The sequence below is a fragment of the Purpureocillium takamizusanense genome, chromosome 1 (assembly GCF_022605165.1).
Source record: "Purpureocillium takamizusanense chromosome 1, complete sequence".
NCBI lineage: Eukaryota > Fungi > Ascomycota > Sordariomycetes > Hypocreales > Ophiocordycipitaceae > Purpureocillium > Purpureocillium takamizusanense.
The window spans coordinates 5,034,491-5,058,179 of NC_063068.1; the positions used below are offsets into that span (position 1 = coordinate 5,034,491).

The 23,689-nt window shown below is 57.4% G+C and overlaps 4 protein-coding genes across 4 annotated transcripts; 2 read left to right on the top strand and 2 right to left on the bottom strand.

Annotated features, from left to right (window-relative positions):
- Nucleotides 1–295: 295 nt before the first annotated feature.
- Nucleotides 296–3,949, bottom strand: sin4 (Mediator of RNA polymerase II transcription subunit 16). Its single transcript, XM_047982479.1, has 8 exons — nucleotides 3,601–3,949; nucleotides 3,185–3,539; nucleotides 2,879–3,134; nucleotides 2,160–2,813; nucleotides 1,991–2,110; nucleotides 1,824–1,937; nucleotides 1,495–1,776; nucleotides 296–1,429 (listed from the first exon to the last, which is right to left on the bottom strand). Exons 1-8 carry the CDS (start codon nucleotides 3,765–3,767, stop codon nucleotides 519–521), a joined length of 2,859 nt encoding a protein of 952 aa, XP_047838444.1. The 5' UTR covers nucleotides 3,768–3,949; the 3' UTR covers nucleotides 296–518.
- Nucleotides 3,950–4,304: 355 nt separating this feature from the next.
- JDV02_001540 (uncharacterized protein) lies at nucleotides 4,305–7,361 on the bottom strand. Its single transcript, XM_047982480.1, has 5 exons — nucleotides 6,773–7,361; nucleotides 6,043–6,700; nucleotides 5,004–5,926; nucleotides 4,746–4,943; nucleotides 4,305–4,674 (listed from the first exon to the last, which is right to left on the bottom strand). Exons 2-5 carry the CDS (start codon nucleotides 6,223–6,225, stop codon nucleotides 4,473–4,475), a joined length of 1,506 nt encoding a protein of 501 aa, XP_047838445.1. The 5' UTR covers nucleotides 6,226–6,700; nucleotides 6,773–7,361; the 3' UTR covers nucleotides 4,305–4,472.
- On the top strand, nucleotides 6,753–9,860 carry JDV02_001541 (D-lactate dehydrogenase (cytochrome)). Its single transcript, XM_047982481.1, has 7 exons — nucleotides 6,753–7,803; nucleotides 7,888–8,714; nucleotides 8,780–9,009; nucleotides 9,069–9,250; nucleotides 9,305–9,334; nucleotides 9,390–9,463; nucleotides 9,516–9,860. The coding sequence occupies exons 1-7, from the start codon at nucleotides 7,450–7,452 to the stop codon at nucleotides 9,550–9,552; spliced, it is 1,734 nt and encodes a 577-aa protein (XP_047838446.1). The 5' UTR covers nucleotides 6,753–7,449; the 3' UTR covers nucleotides 9,553–9,860.
- Nucleotides 9,861–13,658: 3,798 nt separating this feature from the next.
- JDV02_001542 (uncharacterized protein) lies at nucleotides 13,659–19,374 on the top strand. Its single transcript, XM_047982482.1, has 2 exons — nucleotides 13,659–15,396; nucleotides 16,986–19,374. The coding sequence occupies exons 1-2, from the start codon at nucleotides 14,443–14,445 to the stop codon at nucleotides 18,381–18,383; spliced, it is 2,352 nt and encodes a 783-aa protein (XP_047838447.1). The 5' UTR covers nucleotides 13,659–14,442; the 3' UTR covers nucleotides 18,384–19,374.
- Nucleotides 19,375–23,689: the final 4,315 nt, after the last annotated feature.

Consider the following 23,689-nt stretch of genomic DNA (forward strand, 5'->3'; position numbering starts at 1 on the left):
TCCTCCCCCTGCCGAGAGCAACGATGTTCCCCCTGTCCCCCCGGGGGTCCCGATTTGGAACCGTGTTGCATTCTTTGGTCGACGGCCGCCGGCACTCCCGCGAGTCATCATCACACTCATTAGCCAGCTGGTTTGTGCTGCCCAGGAACGGGCATCGTGCCCACGCGCTCCCAGATTCGTGCATCATACGTACCTTGTAGTAGTACGTAGAGCGTCTGTCCGAAAGCAAAGCCATGTGCGCGTTTGCCGCCGGGACGGGGCACACCAATCTGCTGCATGTTGGCGCGTGTCACACGCAAGCATCGACCACTTTATTATACGTAGTTGCGTACGTACATACATGCCTGGTAATAAACACCTCATGACCGCTGAGCATCCCGTGCCCCCAACTCCCGCTCCCACAGCACCACGTAACCAATACTCCATATTTCCTACTCAGTAACGTACTTCGTAATCTGCGTATTGCAGTGCGCTGCAAACCATCTCGGTGCCGTCCGTCGTCCAGCACTCTTCCCCCCTCACAGCACAAGCTTCCCCTTGGGCAACAGCGCCCAATGCCCGCCGCAGGAGCATTTGCGCTGCTGGCTGAGCACAAACGTGAACCCGGGCTTGCTCCCGAACACGTCCTCCATGACCGAGGCGCATCGCGCGCACCGTCGCCACTGTGATCCTGTGCTGCTCCGTCGCAGCTCCACCTTCTTGAACAGGTCCACGTATGTCCCGCTGGTGCGCCTAGCCCTGAGACTGTAGTCGTCGTCCTGCATCTCAAGAAGCCCAAAGTTGGCAAAGAAGAGCTGCGCCGGGTCCGTCTGGTCCCGCAGCGCCGGCAGGCCCTTGCTGAACAGCTTCTTGATCACCGGCAGGAACGGCAGTGGCGGCGATGCCCCAAGCAGCATCCCAATCTCGAACTGGATCTGCGTCGTCTTGATGGCCACGTCAATCTGCTTGCCCTGCGGCGCGTTGGCGCCCTGCTTGACCAGGTTTGGCAAGAACTGCTGATATGCTTGTCTGATGTCGGATCCTAGCACGTTAAGCAGCTTTTCGAATTCCGTCGCGCTCACCAAGCTCGATGTCGTGACCTGATGCATCTTCTCGTATGCCATCCGCAGCTGAGGGCTGGGGAGTTTTCCCGCTGCCGCCTGCTCTCCCGTCTGCTTCCTATAAAAGTCGATGATCTTATTGCTGAGCGCCTCTAGATGTGCGATCCTACGACACAAGGCAGAGAGGAAGCTCCGGCTGCAGGAACTCAATAGAAGATGGAGTGCCACGTTGTTCCCTTCGTGCAAATACGCCGTGATCTCGGAGAATCGTTGTGGCACGAGTCTCGACGTAAAGTCCCCATCATTCATAAGTCCGAAGAGTGAGTCGGTCAGCCAGGACAGCAACTCCAAAGACCATTTTGCGCACCCAGTGAGGGCGTCAACCACTTCTGTGATACACGTTAACTTCATGCATTCGTCATAGACACTTCTGCGTCGGAGTAATTAGACGAACCGTGCTCATCCAGAGGACTCATCTTCTCCCTGACATTCATGGGTGTGTTGCTCGCAAGCGTAATGAGAATCACCACGTTCCGAATGTTGATGTCTACAGTCGCAAACTTGCTTTGAAACGACCGTCGCCGCGCCTCACCACGAAATCCCAGGCTGTGCATGATGCTCAGGCATGACTGTAGCGGTGCGTTCCTCATGAGAGAGTCGTGGTGCATCTCCTCCGAGTAGTCTACCTGGATCTTGAGTATGCGTATGAGCTCACTGATCCAGTCTTGCGTAAATCCTGCGCTTGTCAGTATCCACATCGCTCGACGTCGCCGGGACGCTCACTTTTCTTAGATGTGAATGGTTGCACAATGGCGAGCATGTCGTCGTAGTTGCTCATGTACCACATGGACGAGGACGCCGTGACGGCCAGACCGGCAATGCTGGCTGCGTAGTGCGCTGGTGGCTAGTTAGGCATGACACGAGATCGAGACCTCCCTCAGGGCACGTACCCTCATGCATGGAGTTACCAATGTCGCCCGCCGGATAGTGAAGCTTGTTCCATTTGACCTTGCCGCCGTCGCCCAGCTGTACCATGGAGCAGTACGTGGGTGAGAAGGCGACTTGTTGACCTGGCTTTTGTCAGCGACCTTTTTGCTTCTTTGAAGCAGTCGGACTTACAAGGCCCCCCATCATCAGTAAAGGCCCAGCCGACCTGTCGTAAATTCATCACCTTGTTCAAATCTTCACCGGTATAGACCTCTTCAAACGTGAAGCGGTCGCGAAACTCGACAGACCCGTCGGACATGGTCAGGACCAAAACTTTGCCGAACTGCATGGCCTGGAATCCAATAACAACCTTATTTAGAACGATGGGATCGAGCTTCTTAAGTTTCATCGATGGTGCTATGTCCGATGAGACACTATTTCTGCGGCCCCCGAGCTGCTCAAAGGCTGAATGCAGATTCTGCCGCTGCTCGACAGCCTCCCAGCGGTCGATGATGCTCTGTGCCGTTCCATAAGAGCCGTCGACGGAAGCCCGCGATCTGATTGTGACGATGACAGGTGGTGCCGTGTTCTTAGCTGAGCTGTTCAAGATTGACGGTAGGATATGAACATGCGATAGCTGCTCCATCCCCGCGTCGTTGGTCGGTTCACTAGCACTGCCATTAAGCCAGCTGGTGGAGGCTAGGTGTGTCTCAACGAGGGCCGGATTCAAGCGAGCAGTCGACGGCATGGGCTTGTCTGACGAGCTGCCGGGGCCTCCCCATTGGATCTCTAACTTGAGGAGCTTCAATCTCAAGGACGACGTGGCAAGCGCAACGAATAGGAATTCTATGGAGACGATCAGCATTGAGACGGAAAGGGTAGAACGCAGACCAAATGAGAGGAGGCTTTACTTTTATCCGAGGCAAGGGCCGCGTGGGTCACAACCTCATCCGACGAGTTGATGCTCTCGAGTTCCATAATGGTTTCTTCTGTCCTGTTGTTGTTCTGAGACCAGTACATCTTGAGCATGCCGCCGATAGTGACACAGAGCAAGGCGCTTTTGGAGGAGTGAGGATGGCTGGGGCCGCCGGCATGCACGAACGAGCTTTCATAGTGATATGAGTGACCCTGCTTGTTTGCCGGGCCGTACGTGACATTGTAAGGTTTCTAGTGAGGGTTAGCTTCGGCGTTTCCCACCGATTTTGCAGATGGCGTACCTGCTGGTTCGATGGCGCCACGGCCAGCCAGTGGCTGCCCACAACGGCGTGGCCGTCGTCGACAGTATCCGCGTCCCACTTGCGGGTGATGAAAGGGTGGTTGAGGGAGATGGGGAAGCTGACGATGGCGACTCTGCCGACGGAATCGATGACGGCCAGGTCGGGGCTGCTGGTAGCGCCCCATTCCAGGTGGACAAGCGGGACGGTGGGCGATCCCTTGACGAGGTCACACGTCGTCGGCTCGCTGAGATCCCAGGAGCCATTCCGGGGATTGCACCGGAGGAAACGCAGCTGCAAGGCCTGACCATCAGGCGTCAGTGTCGCTATGGTGCCAGTCCTCGACCAGGCGACGGATCTGGCAATGGATGGTCAGCGCGGTTCAAGGGGCAGCGAGGTGCATCGCGGGTCGGTCTCACTGGCAGCATCCTCGACTCCGAAGCTCGTCGAGCCGCTGATGCAGGTGTCGGCCTTGGTTCCTCACGGGGAGCGACAGCGCAACATCGTCGCCAAAAAGGTCGTCGACGGTGTTGAGCTCGACGTTGATGGAGTCGTCGAGCATGAGCGGCATCTTGTCGGCGGTCATGAGCGCGGCGCGTCCTCCGTCAACGGCGGGATCCTCCTGCACGCGCTACTCTGGCGGATATGGGTGCATGAATGAGAAACGCAGCGCATCAGGTGCCTCCGGATCCGATGCGCGTAGCGACGTCGGTTGCCGGGCACGTGAAGGCGGTATGAGATGGGTGGTTGGGGGAGGTGAGTAATGGATGATGGCGAAAGTGAACAAGCCGTTTCGCTTTGTGGTTGACGTTGTTCCGAAAGCTTCCTTCCAATAGTAGCTGGAGGTTCCATAGCCTGTACCACCTTGCAGGGCTGACGGTGCGTTGAGCGCGGGGCGCTAGCGGAGTTCAGCACGCCCGACGGCAGCACAGTGCTTGCGGGCTGCTACGGTACGAAATAGGTAGCTGGAGCAGTTGAGGAATGGATTGAACCTAAAGCTAAACGCTGGTCGGGAAATCGTCGGCACGCATAGAGTTCGTGTCTCAAAGTTGCTCCAGCACCTGTGCCGGCCATCCATCCATCAGTCAACTCCAAGGTTTGCCTCACCCTCACGACATCAGATGCGTATTTACTCTTTATTATGTTACTTGGCACAGTATACACGCCGAAATCTATCATCGGATTACGCTCGTACATCGTCAGCTCGTCTCTCTCGCTCTTGTTGCTCCCCAAGGTTTGTATGCGAAGCAACCGGATCCATCACATGCGTGGGCCGTCAACACGCCGTCCTCTACAAATTGTACCGGAACGACTTGTTCTCCTTGTCCGTCATGTCCTCCAACCCGTGGATGATGTTGGGGGCGCCGTATTCCCCGTCTCGGCGGGCATTCTCTCTCGCCAGCAAGAAGCGCAGGAATATAGCGACGATGACGCACACCACAAAGCAAATCATGACGCCGATGAAGCTGTTGTCGTACCGCGGTGCGTATTTCCTGGAGGGACCACGAGTCAGCGTGTTGCGCGGCACGTAGGGGCAAGGGAAGCAACGCAAAGTGATACGTACGCGTCAAACATCAAGGCGCCGACGCTATTGCCAAGAGCATACCCGATAAAGGTGCCCGCCGCATAGGTGGCCTTTTTCGTGTGGCCGGCGACGTTGGATGTGCCCATGCCGATGCACTGCACCCACGACGACGAGAAGAAGCTGATCATGTAGAGGCCAAAGATGCGTCCTCCGCGCTTTGAATTGGGCAGCTGCCACCTGTTGATGCGAGTTAGCGAGCGGCATGAGGCATGGTACGCGCCAACCGAGCACACTTACACCAGCGCACAGCCCAAGATGACGGGCGCGCAAGCTCCGGCAATGATGTTTAGGCGCGCATTGCGGAACTTGATGCCCAAGTAACCAGAGCCCAGAATCGCGATAAAGGCGAAGGCGCCGATGGGCAGATTAAGCAGTAGCGACGTGTAAATGTCGAAGCCCATGCCGTTGAACACAATGGAGCCGAAAACGGTGAGGACGGCGGACCCGGTGCAGCTGACCAGAGACAGGACCATGATGAGCCAGAACTGGTAGTCGGCCAGGGCCTCCTTGAACTGGTAGGGCTTGAAGTGCTTGTTCTCGGCGCCGGCGTTGTTGGCGCGGACGCGCTCGAGGAGCAGCTTGCGCTCCTCGTCGGTGAAGCCCCTGGCCCTCTGCGGGCTGTCCGGGAAGATCCACCACAGCGCGACGCCCCAGATGAAGGTGACGCCGCCGGCGACGAGGTACATGTACTGCCACGGGTGCAGGCTGCCGCCGGTGATGCGGCCCAGGCCGTAGTTGATGACGGGCGAGATGAGGAGCGAGCCGCCGCTGCACGAGTACCAGACGCTGGAGCGAAAGACCTGCTCCGAGTGCGTGTACCACATGCCGACGACGAGCATGAAGATGGGTGAGATGCCGGCCTCGACGACGCCGAGGAAGAAGCGGTTGGCGAGGATGCCCGAGTAGGACGTGCAGGCCGTGGTGCAGAGCACGATGACGGACCAGATGACGCAGAGGGCGGTGCACACGATGCGCGGCGGGTACCTCTGGGCCAGGAAGGCGACGGGATACGTGCCGACGAGGTTGCCAAAGTAGAAGATGAGCGAGACCCAGCTGTACTTGAGGCCGTCCTGCAGCCCAAGGTCCTTTCGGAGGCCGAAGATGGCGGCCTGGCTGAGGATGGCCTTGTCGTAGTATTGGAGGGCGTACGTGAAGCAGAGCTTTTGTTGTTCGGATCAAGCAAGGCACGCAGTCAGCGGCACGAACAACAACAGCGACTCGACGACATGTGCGTGCCATGGAATGATTTTCTTTCAACGCGCGCGCCACAACTTACCACGGGCATGAGCCGCCAGTCTATCTTGCGCAGGAGTCGCTTGTTCGTCTCTGCGTCGATCTCCATCGGGGTAGAGACACCCGGCGGTGTCATCTCGCCTTCGGGTTTGCTGAGAGCGAGAGGAGACTCACCGCCGGGGTGCTTGTGCTCCGAGTCGGAGCTGGGGTTGGCGGGCAAGGCCATGGCGGGCGATGACTTTGATGATGATGATGATGATGGTGGTGGTGGTGGCGGCGGCGGAATGTTATCTCGCGTTTCCTTGTTCTCTCTATAGCGTTCAGGTGTCTACTTGGTACCAGGTAACACAAGGAAACCAATTAATTGTACGGAGCAGAGGGAGGAAAAGCAAAAAATAAAAAAGATACGCCCCCATGCGTTTCTTGGCGAGTTCGAGAAGAAATATTCGAAAAAAAGTCATCAACCTCCGGGCTCCCGGGGACTTTATGCAAGACCATTCGGCTTACATGCAGAATGGGCTGTTTGTTGCACGGGGACGTGCGTGACTTGTCAAACACAGGCTCCTCCTCTTCCTACTCCTCCTCCTCGTCCTCATCCTCGTCCTCCCACCCCCCGCTCCTGCAGGGCAGAACAAATTTCAGACACAGAACCAGGCTCGGCCGCATCGGAGCCACGTCTGGTGCAACACACCCTTTTGGACCTGTTGGGTTGCTGTTGGTGACACGGGGGGGGGGGGGGGGCGGGGGGTGTTAAGGAAAGGAGGGCCACGGACGGCATGTCATGTTGTATTAAAAATCCTCGTCCTCGTCATGACAAGGCGTCTCCAAATAAACCGGGGGGGCATCCGAACAGGTGCAGCCCACAGCCCCCCCTTTGTCCCGGCCGCCCTGTCTGTCGCCCAACAGTACGGAGTAGAGAGCAGCGTATGTCAGCAGCGATCGGAGACCGACGAGGGACTTCTCACACAAACGCACGCACACACGCACGCACACTCACACACATTCCTTGCATCCTGGTCGAGTCGTTGTCGTCTCGTCCACATGTATGTACTTCGTAGCAGTGCGCCATTGATCGTCGCCGCCGCCTCATATGGCCAACACGCCGGCCAGGGGATTAATAAAAGGAAAAGGATAACCGCCTCTTGCCGGCCACGCTCTGGGCGCGGCTGCTGTTCCGCAACGGCTCCCGTCGTCTCAGCTGCTGTGCCGGCGGCTCAGTTGGCCGATGAGCTGAGGTGAAGAGTCGCCTGATGAGGTCAAGTGGTGGTTCTTGTTTCGTTTCACGCTTCCGACCCGCCTCGCACCTGCCGTTGTTGTTTGTTTTCCGCTCGTCCCGTGAGCCCGACCGCCTCGCGCCCGCCGTCGTCACTTGTTGGTAGGACGCGGCGACACCTCATACCTGCTGGGGAGCGAGAACACACACAAGAAAGAAAAAACAAAACAAAAAAATATGCCGCCTCTGCTACCTGGCCTCCCACGACGAGCGCTGCTGCTCTCGCGGCACACGCCTCTGCGAACAACAGGCGTCGCACGCCGCCGACCAGCGTCCACGGGCACTCCTGGGTCCAAGTCGCCCGCCGCCGCGACATGGAACTCGCGTCTCGTCCATCTCGCCATCGGCATCGCGCTTGGCGGCGCCGCGACGGCCGGTGTCGTTGCCGCCATCAGCCGCCGCTCCGATGAGGCAAAAGGTCTGGCTGCGGAACAAGTGCCGCCGCCGCTGCCAAGGTGGAGGAGGGGGAGCGACTCCCGCCGCCTTGCCAAGTCTCGTCGTAGATATGCCGACAGGCAGACCACACTCCAGGTGCGCGCGCCCTATGACTGACCTGACTTGCAGCCCCTCCTGTTGGTCCCCCATAGCTTTCCCTGATGCTAAAAGCAGCCGCAGGCTGTCTCAGAGATACGCAGGGCCCTCGGGGATGATGCCGTCAGCACCGACGACGACGATGTCGAGCAGCACGGCTACTCGGAATGGTCCACGTCCAACACCGACGCCCGCCCCGTCGCCGTCGTTCGCCCAGCCTCGACTGAGCACGTCGCCGCCGTCGCCCGCATCTGCTCCCGCTACCGGGTGCCCATGGTGCCCTACGGCGCCGGCTCCAGCGTCGAGGGCAACTTCAGCGCCCCCTTCTCCGGCGTCTGCATCGACCTCTCCGCCATGGATCGCATCGTCGCCTTCCACCCCGACGACATGGACGTCGTGGTCGAGGCCGGCGTCAATTGGACGCGCCTCAACGAGGCCATCAAGCCCTCTGCCCTGTTCTTGCCGCTGGATCCCAGTCCCACCGCCCTCATTGGCGGCATGGTCGCGACCAACTGCAGCGGCACCAATGCTGCCAAATACGGCACCATGAAGGACTATGTAATCAACCTAACAGTTGTGTTGGCCGACGGCACCGTTGTCCGAACCCGAAACCGCCCTCGGAAAACATCGGCCGGCTACAACCTCAACGGCCTGTTTGCTGGCTCCGAGGGCACCCTGGGCATCATCACCGAGGTCACTCTGAAGCTTGTCAATGTGCCGTCCGCCTTCAGCGTCGCCACGTCCACCTTTGCCACTATCAGAGAGGCCGCGGATGCCGCCTCTGCCATGGTGCGCGGCGGCGTGCCCGTAGCCGCGCTTGAGTTGATGGACGACGTGCAGATGAAAGTCGTCAACAAGAACGGCGGCGCCGGCGGCCGCATGTGGGATGAGCTGCCCACCCTATTCATCAAGTACGTCAGAAAATGGCGCCCATCTTTGCGCTCATGCCTCGCCGATGACTGCTTACCCAGTATAGGTTCTCGGGCACGGAAAACACAATAAAGGACAGTGTCCTCCAGGCTCGACGTGTGGCCGAGTCGCACAAGTGCCGGTCTTTCGAGTCCGCCGAAACCATCGAGCAGATGGACTCACTCTGGTCAGCCAGAAAACAGGCGCTGTGGGCATCCCTCGCAATAAGACCCGAAGGCACGCAGATTTGGTCCACCGACGTTGCGGTTCCGCTTTCGCGCCTGGGCGACATTATTGGTAAGTTGCAAGCGCTCATAGGTAGGCTTCTGGGTGCCTCAATGCTCAACAACGTGCAGAGACTTCGAGAGAAAACGCCTCTAGGTTAGGTCTCTTCAACAGCATACTGGGACACGTGGGCGACGGCAACTTTCACCAGATGATCATGTACAACCCGGCCGATGCGTCACAGACCAGAGCAGTGGGCGACTGCGTGGATGCCATGGTGAACAAGGCTCTTGAACTGGAAGGGACCGTTTCGGTAATCGTAGTCGGACTCTGTCAGCGAGGCATACACTGACTTGGTGGTCGGCAGGGCGAGCACGGCATAGGCCTGGGCAAAAAGGTAAGTGTTCGCCGTCCCGCTGGCCATGTCGCTCTTGAGCTCACGCGACACGTAGCACTGCCTAGCCAAAGAACTGGATCCATCCACAATCGGGGTGATGAAGGCTTTAAAGGAGGCACTCGACCCCCAGTATGTGCCCCCTTTTTTCGCAGAATGGTTCGATTGGAACTGACCAATACAGCTGGCTGCTTAACCCAGGCAAGGTATTTGATGAGTGATGCCATCTTTCTAATGCCTTATCATAGATTGAGGCCAAGGTGTCCTGCCACCGACATGTGATGTCAGTGGTCGTGCGCGACTCTAAGCAGTGATCATGATGTAAATTCCGTAGCCGCAAGGCTCCCAGTGGGCGAACATTGACGCCTAGCCTCGACTCATCCCATCTGTAGTAATACTGAGGCGAGCCCATCCTTCGATACGGCCCCTCTCTTAGCCTCACTTCTGCATCACCCTGATGTTCGTGCATGCCCAGTCCACGCTTCTCGATCCTGGCCTACCCGGGACTAGCAAATGTTGCCCACTCGAGTCCAAGTCACCGGGTTCACCATCCAAGTTGTCTCGTATAATGGCGCAGATCATCAAGGGAACCGAAGCTTACGAATGGTAGGAGCCTGTTTCAGGGGTTCCGCGCATAGAGATAGCCTCTCCCGCAACTCCAAACAGAAAGAGTGGTACCTAGGATTTAAGATTCCATCTTGCATAGCGATAGGATGCCAGCGTCGTACCGACATTGTAACGCTAAAGTCCGGTTCAGCCGCTCCTTTTCAGCCCCTTCGTTCTGAAACGGGCGCCCCATCCCGCTTCTTCTTCTTCTTCTCCTCCTCCCTTGTTGGGAGCCAACTCCCCCCGCGAAGGAAAAACCCCATTCGCCGCCGACAGGTCGCGAACGAAGAAAGGTGCGAAACGCGAGATACTCGGGCAAGTTTTGTTACTACGTACTATATATGTTACGGAGGTGAAAGTGTCTACGTACATGGTGCTTGGTGCTTTGCTGCGCGCGCAGATCCCCGAGACCTTGCAGCTTGCAGAATCCAATCGGAGGGCTCGCATGATACGACACGGGAAGAAGGAAGGAAGGAAGGAAGAAGAAGAAGAATGAGACCGAGAAAAGAAAAAAAAAAGAAAAAAAAAAGAAAAGAAAGTGAATGGGACGAATATTCTTACTCAGACTGACGGGGTACGAGGTACGAGGCGACTACCTACGTCCGTATGCACGTATGTACGTACGTACGTACGTATGCATTAATGGAATCTGCTCACACCCCCAGGGGCATCGTGTTTTTGTTTTTTTGGTCTCTCGCCTCACTTACTATTGGAAGGAGAAGGGGAGAGGGAAGTTGCCCGACGTATCGATCAAGCGAGATGGGCTGTCTTGGAGGGAGGGCGGATGGGGAGCAAAATAGCGAATGAGTTTGTCTGAGCGCACAAGTTCCCCAGCATCTACGAAGTACGAAGTACGAAGAAGAAGAAAAACAACATTGCTTGTCACAAAACAGGGCGAGGCGATACGACACTGACAAATGTCTGGGAATACGGAGTCACCATATGCTGTGACATGCCCACCCCCCCCTCCCGTGCGATCAGGGCATAGTCGTTCGGGTGGTTCCTTCTCCCGAGCTTCTGGAAACACTTTCAACGCCACGAAAGATAGGTAACGCGCACCACAAAAGCCGACCAAGTCGGGAATCCTCTGCATCGTTACTACATCTAGGTACTCTCTGCCCGACGTCTGGATGTGCCTACACACAGTCGGGGGGGGGGCAAGAGAGCAGACAGAGGTGGTGGTAGCCGAACGCGCTCATCATCTCTGCCATGGCAGCATTGCATTGCATTCCCATTTGGTACCTCCGACCGATGCAGGAAGATTCAACCTGCCTGCCGACCGCTCCCCAGTAATAGGTAGCCTGCGACCTCATGCAGAGTGAGAAAAGCCTACTATGTACGCCACCTGTAGGCTGGCTGCTCGTGTTTGAGTTCTGTAGCCGGCATGTCCCATCAACTTTCTCCCAGCCGCTCCGGGACAGAGCATCAACACACACCCCTCGCGCACCAGCTCGGGGGAAAGAATCGAACCCTCAAATCGTAAAGTCGACCGCGCGGCCAGTGTCTCGCATCGGCGGAGGAGAGACGTGGTGGAGAAGAGAACAAGGTCAGAGTAGATGTCAGTTGGCGGATCAGCCCGACGCATGTCCACCGTCGCAACGAGTGTCGTATCACCCTGCCGGCGCCACGTGTGGTAACCGAAATGTTCCAGAGTCGGGGACAACGCACGAAGTAGTAATAATGTAGTCGGGCTCACAGCGTCAGCGTATTACTAGTAGTTACGCACGACAGTCCTCCCCGTCTTGTTGACGTGACAGACAGGGTCAACCCGGTTTGGCATTCTGCGGAGGCACATAACGGAGGAGTTCAGCCGTGGCTTTGGGCGGCACAGCCTTTTGCGCCGATCACCACAAAGTCGCGTAACGCGGCAATCGCTGAAGATGTGGATGACAGGCCGCAACCCCAGCTCGTCTGCGAACCGCCCGGCCAAGACGCAAGGGCGCCCGTGCTATGGCAGATGACGTGTTGATGCGCGAGCAACGTGTTCCGAATTGTCTTCCAAGGCTGACATCCTCCTCTCACCCGCACGGCAATCTGCAGGTCCGTAGCCTTCCTATTGGGGATAATGGCCCATCTGCATCGGGCACGGCGATTTGGCAACATGACAAGGAGCTCTCGACAATCCATGTATGGCACTATGCAAGATGAGATGAGAAAGAACAGTTACCATGCGCGCGACCCTTGCAAATAGAAAGATGCGCTGGCCTGAGGTGCGCTGCCACATAAGCATCGCAGACTTACAATGTGATGCGTGGATGCCGGCATTGTGACATGGCCATTACGAGCCCATATATTTGGACTCATAAGATTTTGACGCTTCGAATACTCAGAATGCCGATGTGGGAATCTCGCGCCTTCCACTTTGCACGGCCAGCTTTGTCGACAGCTTGACGTTGAGCCGACTATGTATATCGAAAACAGGGCGCCACCAGCATGAAATGTATCACTTGAGGCCATCATACCGGCCCCTTGATAGCCCGTGTCCAGGACTCAGCTCTGCAGTATCGTGCCACGCGTAATTCGTTCGCGGGCAGCCGGATGATGCCACCGGTGGCAACAGCCTGGCTGACATGGCCACAGACCCTGGCTCTAGCATGCCTACCGTTGACAACGCATCCCCTGCGCGGCTAGCGGCAGATTTGTCGTCACTCGCCCGAACTGGGCGGCGCAGTGGAGCAAATTGGATGCAATCCCGGAGAGCTCCTCTGCTTCGCTGGAGCTGAGATGAGTCCAGATCGGCCGAGTGCGGTTCCCACATGTCGCTGAGACCGCGCAGAGCGTAGATAGATAGTGCGGCACGCAGTCGACGTTGTGAGATGCCGTGGGCAAGGTGAGAAGAAATGGCCCCAGCGCCAATGAATGGGCAGCGGTGTTCGGCGAGCTGGTCACGTCCAGGGGAAGCCTCCACAAGCAAAGGGGAGGACAGTAGCATCGCCCCCTGGCACAACCACTACCGTTGCCAGGGGCCTAGGCAAGGGTTCAAGCACGGGCTCCAGGGCTCTGCTGGACGCCCATCGACGGATTGGTGTTTTTGCCGCTGGGCGTCCAACGTAGGATGGTAGGCAGCGGCGAATGGACCGGCCGCAATGTTGAAGAAGCTAGCGCCTCCAGAGCGATATTGATCGACGGCGCTACGAGCACCAAGGCCATCGTCAGGAGTGGCCTGCAGGAGAGGCGTTGGTCTCGCGTTTTGCTCGCGAAGAGGACGTACGTATCGTACGAAGTACCCGATTGCGCGAGTCCGCTTGCACCGTCGAATCAGTCACGTTCCACAGGCCATCGCGCTGCATGCTGTTTTGTCGTCGTTGGTGACGGGGCTCGAGGGGCTGATGTGACGCCAGGCTCGACGGACATGGTGCAGGACGGATGCATGCGCGTTTCCGCTCGTGTGAGTGCCAGGACCTGCACGAATTTCCTCCTCGACACTCCCACTCGTGCCTCGTGGCGGCCACGACTCGCAGGCATCGAGGCAGGCAGGGGTCGACGAAAAGGAGATGGGAGCGGGCGGCTGGTGGCGTTGTCGTACGAGCAGGAATGACGAGCAAGCATGCAAGGTGATACGTAGCAGAAGAGCAACACAGGGAGAGGAGAGTCTTCTCCCCCCTGGTGGAGATGGAGAGGAGCGAAGCTATGCCTGTGAGTACGAAGTAAATTTAAGTTCGTACTTTGGTCTGAGCATTCGCACCTTTCGGGTTGCTGTGCCTGTCTCTCGCTGTCGCTCCTTCTTCACGTCCGTTGCCCGCTCCTGCCTGCTCGCTGCTCAGAGCTATTCCCGAATCCCGACCCCGGCGGGTCTTGGTGGCTCCTTCCCGCTCCGTCTTCTGAACTCGTAAACTTCATTCCCGGCATCCCGTCTCTTCTCCCCGTCCCGTCCCTTCTCCTCCCTTCCCTTGCCTTGTTCTTATCGTCGGTCGTCATCCGCGCCTGTTTTTCCCTCTTCTCTCCACCTTGGAGTCAGCGACTGGGTCGTGGGTGCCTCCGGCCTGCTCTGGCGTCTGCCAATCTGCCCAACCGCAACCGCATAACTCCACTGCACCGCTTGGATCATCACCGACGCGGCGACGGCCCCTCAAAAACCCACCCGCCGGAAGCCCACAATTGGGGGTGCTGCTCTTCCCCACCGCCACCGAAGACCGACTTCCCTGTCGGTCGAAAGAGTCCCTCCCCAGGCTCCCCCTTCCGCACGGCCAGCGCCAACCCCAGAATCGGCAAGCCGGCCAGTCCGTTGCCCCAAGCTCGTCTGGCCTGGTTGGCCCCTCGCTCCTCGCTGTCAATTGCAGGCGCCACCACGGCGCTACGAGCAGCTTCCCCTGGTGCCTTGGTGGGGAGCACTGGCCAGTGCTTGCCACGGGCAGAGCCTGGACGCCAGGCACGACCAGGTATCGGGTGGTATTGGCCCCATCAAGTTGACTTCTCACCAAAATAGTAGCAGACAGCTCGGCCCAGCTTGGAGAAGGAAGGCCTCAGTGGAGGAGACAGGGGACGGGCTCATCCACACCTCAAGCATGGCTCGGCGACAACAGGACCGGGGCCGTACCCGACCCAGCACCAGCGGTCGCTCTGAGCCAAGCCGCGGTCGACGTGCAGGATGGCGAGCAGTCCCGGCAGGGCCAGAGGAACCAGGACCGGCAGCCAGCGGAGGCCGCAGTCGTCATTCGGCCCGCCGCCAGCATATGAAAACCTTTCTGCATCTCGAGAGCGCGCCTTCGTCTCCAGCAAGCAGTCTGGCCTCTCTGACAGCCAACGACTGGACTTGCGTCGGGGACAACGATGTCAGCTTCTTGCTGTCGTCGCCCACATCGAGCACCTCAGCCACCGACAACAGCATCATGAGTGCCAGGACCACCACAACGGGAGCGGCCGCGGCGTCTGGCGCCACAGCCAACACTATCGCCACAGCCGACCTGGGCGCCCGCCAAATAGCTCCGTTGTCGACTTCGGTTACAGACTTCACAGAGAGCGCTCCTTCGGCGATGGTCTGCAGCCCCGCCACGAGCACTGCGAGCAGTGGCGTCAGCAAGCCTGGAGTCCTGCGCCACCGTCACTCGATGCATCCAACACTCCAGTACAGCCGGCAGCTTCGCTTTCAGGAATCGGCAGCCCACGAAGACGGCGATGCTCATGGCCGCCAACGCATGGAGAGCCTTGGGCCCTACGACGGCGGCCGTGACACTACCCAACACAACGCTTCGTGCAGCCCCAATCTCCGGCACCGATCCCAGCAGAGCGTCCGACGTGACGATTCCAGCACCAGGCCAGACCGACGTCCTTGGTCCCCCGCAAACGGGCAACGATCGCTGCAAACTAAGAATGGAGGCCAGAGGGTAGGGCAAGGTGCTTCCAATATCTTGCAAACCCCCTCGGAAGAGTCTTCGTACCTAGCGAGCGACTACACACCGCCCTCGACCGCCATGACCAGAGAACAATTCGAGGCATTGCCAGCCACGGTTCAACGGAAGGTAAGTTCAACGGCGGATGGTCGTCTTCTGTTGCCCTCTGTTGCCCAAACTGCGATGTGGATGGGGATGATACGACAATGGATAAAACGGCGTGAGCCAAACAAAAGTCAAGGACACTCAACCTTGCCTGCCATGACAAGGTGTCTGTCGGGTCAGGAAAGCAGTGGAGACACAAACCACGGCATAAGTACCGCCCTCAAGACACACAGACACACACCTGCAACCGCGCCAGTGAGGGGGACGTGGTTGGATCAGTCTCAGTGATGGCAGTTGGCTCCATGACCGAGGGAAAAAGCAAACCCGGCACGCGCACGCACAAGTACAAAAAGATTGCATGGGGTCGGCCTCTACATGCATGCCATGCAATGCCACACTGCAGCAGCACGTTTTTTTCCTTTGCCGGTGCTCGTGGCTTTTGGCCGATCGCTGCCGCACTTCGTTTTTCCAGTCCCCGCTCGCGTCTGGCTTTCGCATCTTGATCGGCGGACAGCGACTCGCGTACGGTGCGCATGTCTTTGGCTCGCCTACGGTTGCCCAGTGGCTCGGTGCTGACAGTGCCAGGTGGGTTTGATTGTTGTCCATCTCTCTTTCTCACGGACTCTCTCTTTCTCTCGTGCCAGGAAACACCTTGAGTTGAGGTTGTGGCGCGGATGGCTTGGGCAGAGTTGCTTGAGACCGTCGCGACAGTTATCTGGGCTTGTGCGTGTTACCACACCTTCTCGCCCTCCCATCCCCTCACCGTCGCCGCCGGCACCTGTGTGAGCCTCGACTGGTCCTTGTTGCGGATGGCTATGGCATAAGTACAAAGCAGCTAGAAACAACGGCCGCTGCAGTGCCTGGGTAGATGAACCCTTGCTGGATGGCCAGTGCCCCCCCACGATGCCATGCCACCTTTGCTTTTGCAGATGTGGCATCGACAGAACTTTGACGGTACAGCATGCAACGGGGCTCGTGCGAGCTGGGCTAGGGCCTTTCTGCATGCTGCTTGCCGCATGATACGCTCTGCTGTGCTCGTTCTGCCCTCGCACAGGGCGCCTTTCGTCACCCTCTGTTGCACGCACGTATGGTCGCAAATGGGGCTTCACAAATGGGGCCGACGCGGCAAATCAACTGAGAAATATACCCGCTGCATCCTGCTGCCCTCTGACCCGGCTCCAAGTGCCCCCTTAGCCATGCATGGGTGCACACCCCTCCTGTCCTCCGCCGTAGCCGCCAGCGCCAGTGGTAGGCTCTGGTGGCGGGTCATCGTCGTCGGGACAGTCGCGGCCACGATGGCTTGGATGGGGTGCTTGAGCAAACCCTCGACCGTGGCTGCCTGTCAGGATCGTCCACCGATTCATGGTCCACGGTTTTGCGCCCGCGTTCCTGCGTTGAGACATGCCATTCCCCCTTGGGTTGCTGCCTTGGCTTGCCATGGCACTGTTCCTGGTGTGGCACCTCATCCCGCGCGAGTGCTCCCTTACATGCTACAATTTCAATCCGTATTTGTTATTGCTCCCTGCCCCTCCTTCCCCTCGTGCTTAAGATGTCAACTGCCGCACACGGCACCCCTGGATACGAACCCAAGCTAATCGGCCTGTGCGTTGCAGTACTTTTCCACACTTGAGCGTCTACGTTTTGCTCAAGACCCTCATCCTCGTGACGGTCCCCTTCCTCACCCCGAGCTTCTCGCAGCGCACCATCGTGCCGTGTCCGCGCCTCGAGAAACAGGCACTGGACGGCCTCCATTGCGATTCGGCTTTAGCTCCAACGAGCTCGACGACGCTCCCCATCGTCACTCACAGCTCAGTCACCTGCCCGCCCGCGTCTACGACGACCTGACTGATTGGGCCCCTCCGCGACGACAGCAAAGCGCGGAGCCGTTGGCACCCCTTCGTCGCCGCAAAAGTGTAATCTTGGACGCCACCGACGAGGCGTACCTGCGCATCGGAAAGCGGAAGTCACAGAGCTTCAAACCCGAAGCCCCGTCAGACGAGCTGCAGCACTCCAACATGTTCTCAACAAGGTCCCAAGGGCGAGAGCCAGCGGAGTTCAAACAGACCAGAGATTCTATCTACGACAGCTTCCGCTGGCTCGAGGAGGATGACGACCTGGACCTTCGGCTTTACCTCGATGACTACCACATGAATCTGAGGGAGGAGGTGCCTGTGCCCACCAAGAATTGGCGACCATCATTCCGTCGTCACCTTTCCATCTCCAAGCGTCCGTTCGGAAAAGGCTCGGTTTCTCTGAGCCGACCAGCAACCAAGGACAGCAACCTCGGACCTTTATCGACAGGCTCGCCGATTGGGTCTACTCCGGGATCTCCTGGGCACGTACGCCGAAGATCCCGGACCTTGTCATTGATGTCGTCCAACAAGCAGAGCGCTCGGTCCGACTCACCACCCTCCATAGATCCTGCAGCTTCCCATTACCAGGATCCCGATGCGCGGATGAAGCTTCGCGTCTATTTGGCGTCGCCTCACAAATTCGATGAGGCCATAGAATTCGGCTTCCCGTCTATTGACGAAGTGCAGGACAAGGAGAACAGCGTGCACGCGGGAGCACACAGACTGCGGACATTTTTGGAGGACGACGCGTCTTCGGTCTATAGTGAGGCATCGATTGCGGAGCCCGAGTCGCCCAAGACGCCGGAGACTCTGGACAAGCAGCTGCGTCTCCGACCGACTCGCATCAGCCAAGACCGTGGCGCCGAGCCCAAGCTGGATTATGCGCAGGCACCCGCCTCGTCGCGGGAAATGACGCTGCGAATGACGTTGACACGGCCCGACCTCCGAGTCGACGATGAGCAAATATATGGCTGGCAGAAGCGTCATGCCACGCGACGGTCACAGACGCGAGACGAGCCTCACTCACCCCCACCCTTCTCGAGCGATGGACACTCCAAGGAGACCATCGAGAGGCAGTTTGCTGCCATGGACCAAGAGTACCTCTCCAGCGACAACGGAGTGGTGAAGCGTTTCTGGAACCGTATGCGCCGCACTTGAGGGGGCATCGCGTCCACCTACCATCGCCTTACAACCACATACTTGAACCGCCCTCGACTCGGACCAACTCACGCTTCGGTTTCCAAGGCCACTCATTTGAGCTACGCAACTATTACGGCATTCTTTGGCCTCTTTTCATTCCCTTCGCAGCCTCTGTCGATCTTTTATACCCTTGCTGCATGTACGGTTGGGCATCTTACACGACTATGTGCCCTCAATAAGGTCACTCCTTTTTAGCGACGTTTTGGGAGATGCATTTCAGCATTGTGCCTGTTGGAGTTCACGGCAATAATGTAAAAACACATACTGATGTTAGATTTTTTTGCTCTCATTCTTGTATGCAACGGAGTCCAGGGCATTGCACTTGGCGTGTTTTGCTGACAAAGGTGGTTTGTCGAGTCATGGCAGGCGGGGGTGGAGTTGAGGAGAGCAACGTGTTCCATGTTTCCGTTGGAAGGCGAAAGCAGTTGAACATGGCCATGGTATCATGGCGGCGGAACACGAATGATTTGCCATGGACTCGCGTAGCGCTTGTGTGAAGACTGTGTGTTGTTTCGTGCCCTCGACGTTTGTGTCGGTGTGTAGTCTCATGCCGAACATGTTGCTTTTACCTGGTACATACGCCTAGTGGCATTACTAGTTGACTGTTGCTTCTGCGGATGATTACGACGCTGAATGGTGGGCAGGCAAGCAAGCAGGCAAAGCAAAAAGGAACGAGTCGACCAGCCTCACCGCCGGCCCGCCGCCACCATGCTGCGTGGCGCGACTCGGCAGCTCTGTCTACGATGCCGCACGAGGACCAAGACCTGCGTGCGCATGCTGCGGGCGCGCCGAGCAAAAGCAAACAAAGAAGCAGGCGGGCAGAGCGCGAGACTATCGAGCCCCAGACGGCGGGGCGAGATCAATGACGGGGAAGAAGCGGGCCGGAGCGGTGGTGGCACGACGACTCGTTACCGTCCGTCACACGAGGGAATCCCAAGCTTGGTGGGGGGGAGGGGAATGTTGTCCCCCCGGTGGCGGCGGCGGTTGTCCCTTGACGAGGAGGAGGAGGGGGAGGAGGAGAACAAGGACGATGATGACGGTGGTGGTGTGACTTTGCATTCATGACTGGTATTTGGGACCGCAGGCCGTGGCGGGGGCGAACAAACACTAACGGAGCAAGCTTAGTTAGTCTTTTATCACCTTGTTTATGATAGCACCTTGCACTTATATGTACAATGTGAGGTAGGCTCGGTAGGTATAATAGGTGTGAAGGTTACGTATGATTCGGTATCAACTTGGCATGCGTGTGCATGAGCCGCTCCGGTAAAATAAAACTTGATAAGGAACAAGGCCTTGGGACTCCATCCGCCCGCCCCGGTGGATGCCAATACTAATAAATTTCTACTTCCGGTACGGACCTCCGATGGAGGTATGCACGTGCTCCTCCTGCATGCCTAGAAATCTGGGCATCTTTCATGTACGTATGGACTTGGGATGCCAAGGGAAAGGGAAGTGGCATTGGACCCTCTGGCCCGCCCGTCCAACCTCTCTCTGTCTCTATGGACCTGCGATGGATGGGGCGGAGGATCGGGACCCCCCCCCCCCTTTCCGCATTCCCCATTCGACTCCACGGGCCACGAGGGCGCGCCGGCATGGCACGGCGGGCACATGGCGTTTGTTGGCGACGGTGGACCCGTCCGTCCCATTGGGAGCGGTCCACTACGCCAAGGGAGGGACGAGGGGAAAAGAATCCCACCGAGATGGATACGCAGGCAGTGAGTCTTATTGAGCTGTGGGTGGGGGAGGGGGGGGCTTTCCTATGACATGACTTTTTGCTGGGCAAGTACGTAACGTTGGGGAAGTGATAACTTGTTAGCTGACTTGGAGATATAGGGAACGGGCCTCTTTTCTACGGAGTGCCTTCGTAGTAGTAGTAGTAGTAGTAGTAGTAGTAGTAGTAGTAGTAGTAGTAGTAGTAGTAGTAGTAGTAGTAGTAGTAGTAGTAGTAGTAGTAGTAGTAGTATATAGCAAGGATGGCCCGAAGACGTGCCAAGTAGCTACCAGGTATATGCTCTCGGGACGCGGTTTTGGGGGTAAACGCCGATAAGCTATGTATCAACGTGACTGCACCATTTATTGGCATGTCGTCGTCATCTGTGGGGGGGGTCTTTATGCGCTTGAACGCGTGTCGCGTTTCCGCCGACTTGTGGCTCGGGGCGTGATGATGATGATGATGAAGATGATGATGAATGGCTTTGGCTTGTGAAGCTGGCGGCGTGGACAGCCCAGTCTGTTTGCAATGGCACGCGTCGTCAACACACGTGAATCATGGCAAGAGAAATAAAAACAAGAATATATATGTGGACTGCATGCGTGTGTGGCTCAAGAAGTATCACTACCAACAAGAAGAGGCCGCGAAATTGGCAGTCGTTCTCTCTATTCATTCATTTATCCACTCCACTCCGCTCATCTGTCCAACTTGAAGGCTTCACAACGACGGCCAATGTCCCGTCTGTCCTACATGTATAAGTGAGAGAAAGAGGTAGTAGAATCGTGAACGTGATATGTGCGTCCTGATGATGTATGTAGTATTGAAGCACGTACATCCTACTGCAAAAGTCAAAAGCATCACCAAGAGCTCCTGAATCCCTTCGTCACTCCAAACAAAACAAAAACGTCACTGCGACCCTCCTCCTCCTCCTCCTCCTCCTCCTCCGTGTCCCTTGCCCTTGCTGTAGTACGCGAAGTTGTATAGGGCACGGCCCTCATCCGGATGCAAGTCGTCGCAGTGCACCCTGAGGACGTGATCCCTAGGTACCATTTTTTTTTTGGTTAGTGGGGGGTTGATCCGGGCAACACCTTTTTTTTTCTTCTTCTTTTCTTTCGAGCAGCAAGGCAAGGCAAGGCATGGCATGGCATGGCATCGGGGGACAACTGAGAAAAGGGAAAGGGACCAATTATACAACTCACTTGAGAAGGTCCTCTCCGCTGGCGTAGTGCTCCAGACAGCCCGAGTCCCTGTACCGCTTCGGGTTGGCCGCGTAGATCCAGCAGACGTACTTTCCTTCCAGCGGCCCCGGGTCTCCGGACCACTTCACCTCGCGCCCGAAGACGCGCAGGGGCGGCGTCGGGGAGGAGGAAGAGGCGGAGGCGGAGGCAGCGCCTCGGTGGACGGCGGGCATGTTTGCACAAGACGCGTGTAAACGGCGCGGCGCTCTATGAGTGAGCGTGTGTGTGTGTCTGTGGGTATGTATGTATGTATAAACGTTTTACGTGTACGTATATGCGTGAGTCGTCTTGTTGTTGTTGTCGTCTTGGGTCTATCTGTCGGTCTGTTCTGGCTTAGTGGCGGCAGCGGCGGCGGCAACTCGGCTGGCTGGCAGGCTGGCTGGCAGAGGAGGGGGGGCGGGGTGGGGGGGGGTTCTCCGGATCTTCTTCCTCCTTGCCGACCGATAATATCTCTTGCTGGCACCTCGAAAAGGGGGAAAGTGGGCGTTCTCGGTGGTCAGTGATGGACCGGATGGGCTTTGGCTCACGCCTTTTTGCGCCGACCCTACGTGGAGATAGGTAGTTAAGTGTGCGTGTGTGTGCGTGTATGTATGCAGGCTTTGACTAAACCGTGAGATCGTCGCGAGAGACGAGCGATATGCAAGGCAGCAAAAACGGGCCCCGCGTGGCCCATCATATACAAAAGACGTCCATGGACGTGGCACGAGCCGCAGTGCATCATCAGAATATATACACATGCATCACGGACCCCCCCCTTGAGCCTCCGTGCGAGACGACGAAGGAACCTGAGGCAAGACCACGTCACGCGGAGAGCCAAAAGAACAAAAATAAAGCGTATTCTGTCCCTCCCGCAAACTGTCGGCGAAGAGATGACAAGGCCGACCCTCCCGCGCCGTGTGTGTGTGTGTGTGTGTGTGTGTGCCTTGACTTTACGTGTATCCATCTGTACGTAAGGTCATCTTCACGAAACGCCTTTTGTAAGCACCGACGGTGGACAGTAACTAGTAGATGGACCGCGTCGCAAGACACACGGACCCTTGAAACCCCCGCCCCCCCTTCTTTGCTTCTCTTCTGAGGATTCCGTCTACAGCGATGATGAATCTCGGCAGAACTGGGGAGCCTCCGTACGAACCGCACACCATGTCACGGCCAAGGGGGGGCGCCTTCAATGAGTCCATGTCGTTGCGCAACCCCCCCACCCCGCCGGCGGTCCACGCGGCCGCATACTTGGTCTATCCGCAAACGCACTCACTTCGTATATCACGTACTTGCAGCAAGAGCCTCTCGAAGCGCCATGGTGCCGGGCTGGTCCATGTGTTCGCCCCGTCATGGTGTCTTGAAACCGAATTGCATTACATCACATTAACATCACATGACATTTACATTACATACACCAAGAAGAGGGGATCGAAGAGTGCGCCCGTCTCGACGAGAGAAGTGTTTGTATCTGTTACTCTCCTCAAGAAGATGGCTACCTATCCACGCACGTACACGCACGCAGGCACACATGCATAGGTAAGAAGAAAAACACAAAGAGAGACAAGAAAGGCGGACGCGGGCCCTCGTGCTACTACCTGCCCCCCTCCCTCTAACGACCCGGTGGAAGTCAATGACCATCCAGCCGGACCACCGGCTTCCCCCATAGATCTATCAGCCAGGACCACGAGTCGAAGGGGAGGTCGTTCAAGTGTTTCTTGAAGAGGTGGCAACTAGCGAAACGGACCCTCGTCGTCAGCATCAGCAAAGTCCATGGCATGGTATACATGTACAAACATCAAACAGCAAACATAGACATATACATACATACATACATACATACATATATCTATGTATGTATATGTATATGTATATGTATATGTATATGTATATGTATATGTATATGTATATGTATGTATGTATGTGTGTGTGTGTGTGTGTGTGTACATTACATGTGCACCTCGCGGAACATAAGAAGAGGAGGGACCTGCGCACGCCAAGGAAGAAAGAAAGAAGGAGAGACGGGAAGGAAAACAAACGCCCCAAACTCACAATGTAAGCGACCTGAGCGTCGGCCACACTCCCTCCACGCACAGCTGATCGTCATCGTCCTGCGGGTCCAACAGGTGATACGGGCACCTAAAGTTGCCCTGTATGTCTAGTTCTTCTATCGACGGCGGTGCCAGTGCCAGTGACTGTGACAGGCGTCGGCGTGAGTCGGGGCGCCGTTGGGAAGGTCTTGGAGTCCGCGACCGGCTTCTTCCTCGTCTCCCCGACGGCGACGACGGCGACGAAGGCGATGGCGACGAAGGCGACGGCGGCGACCTCGGCGTCAGTCC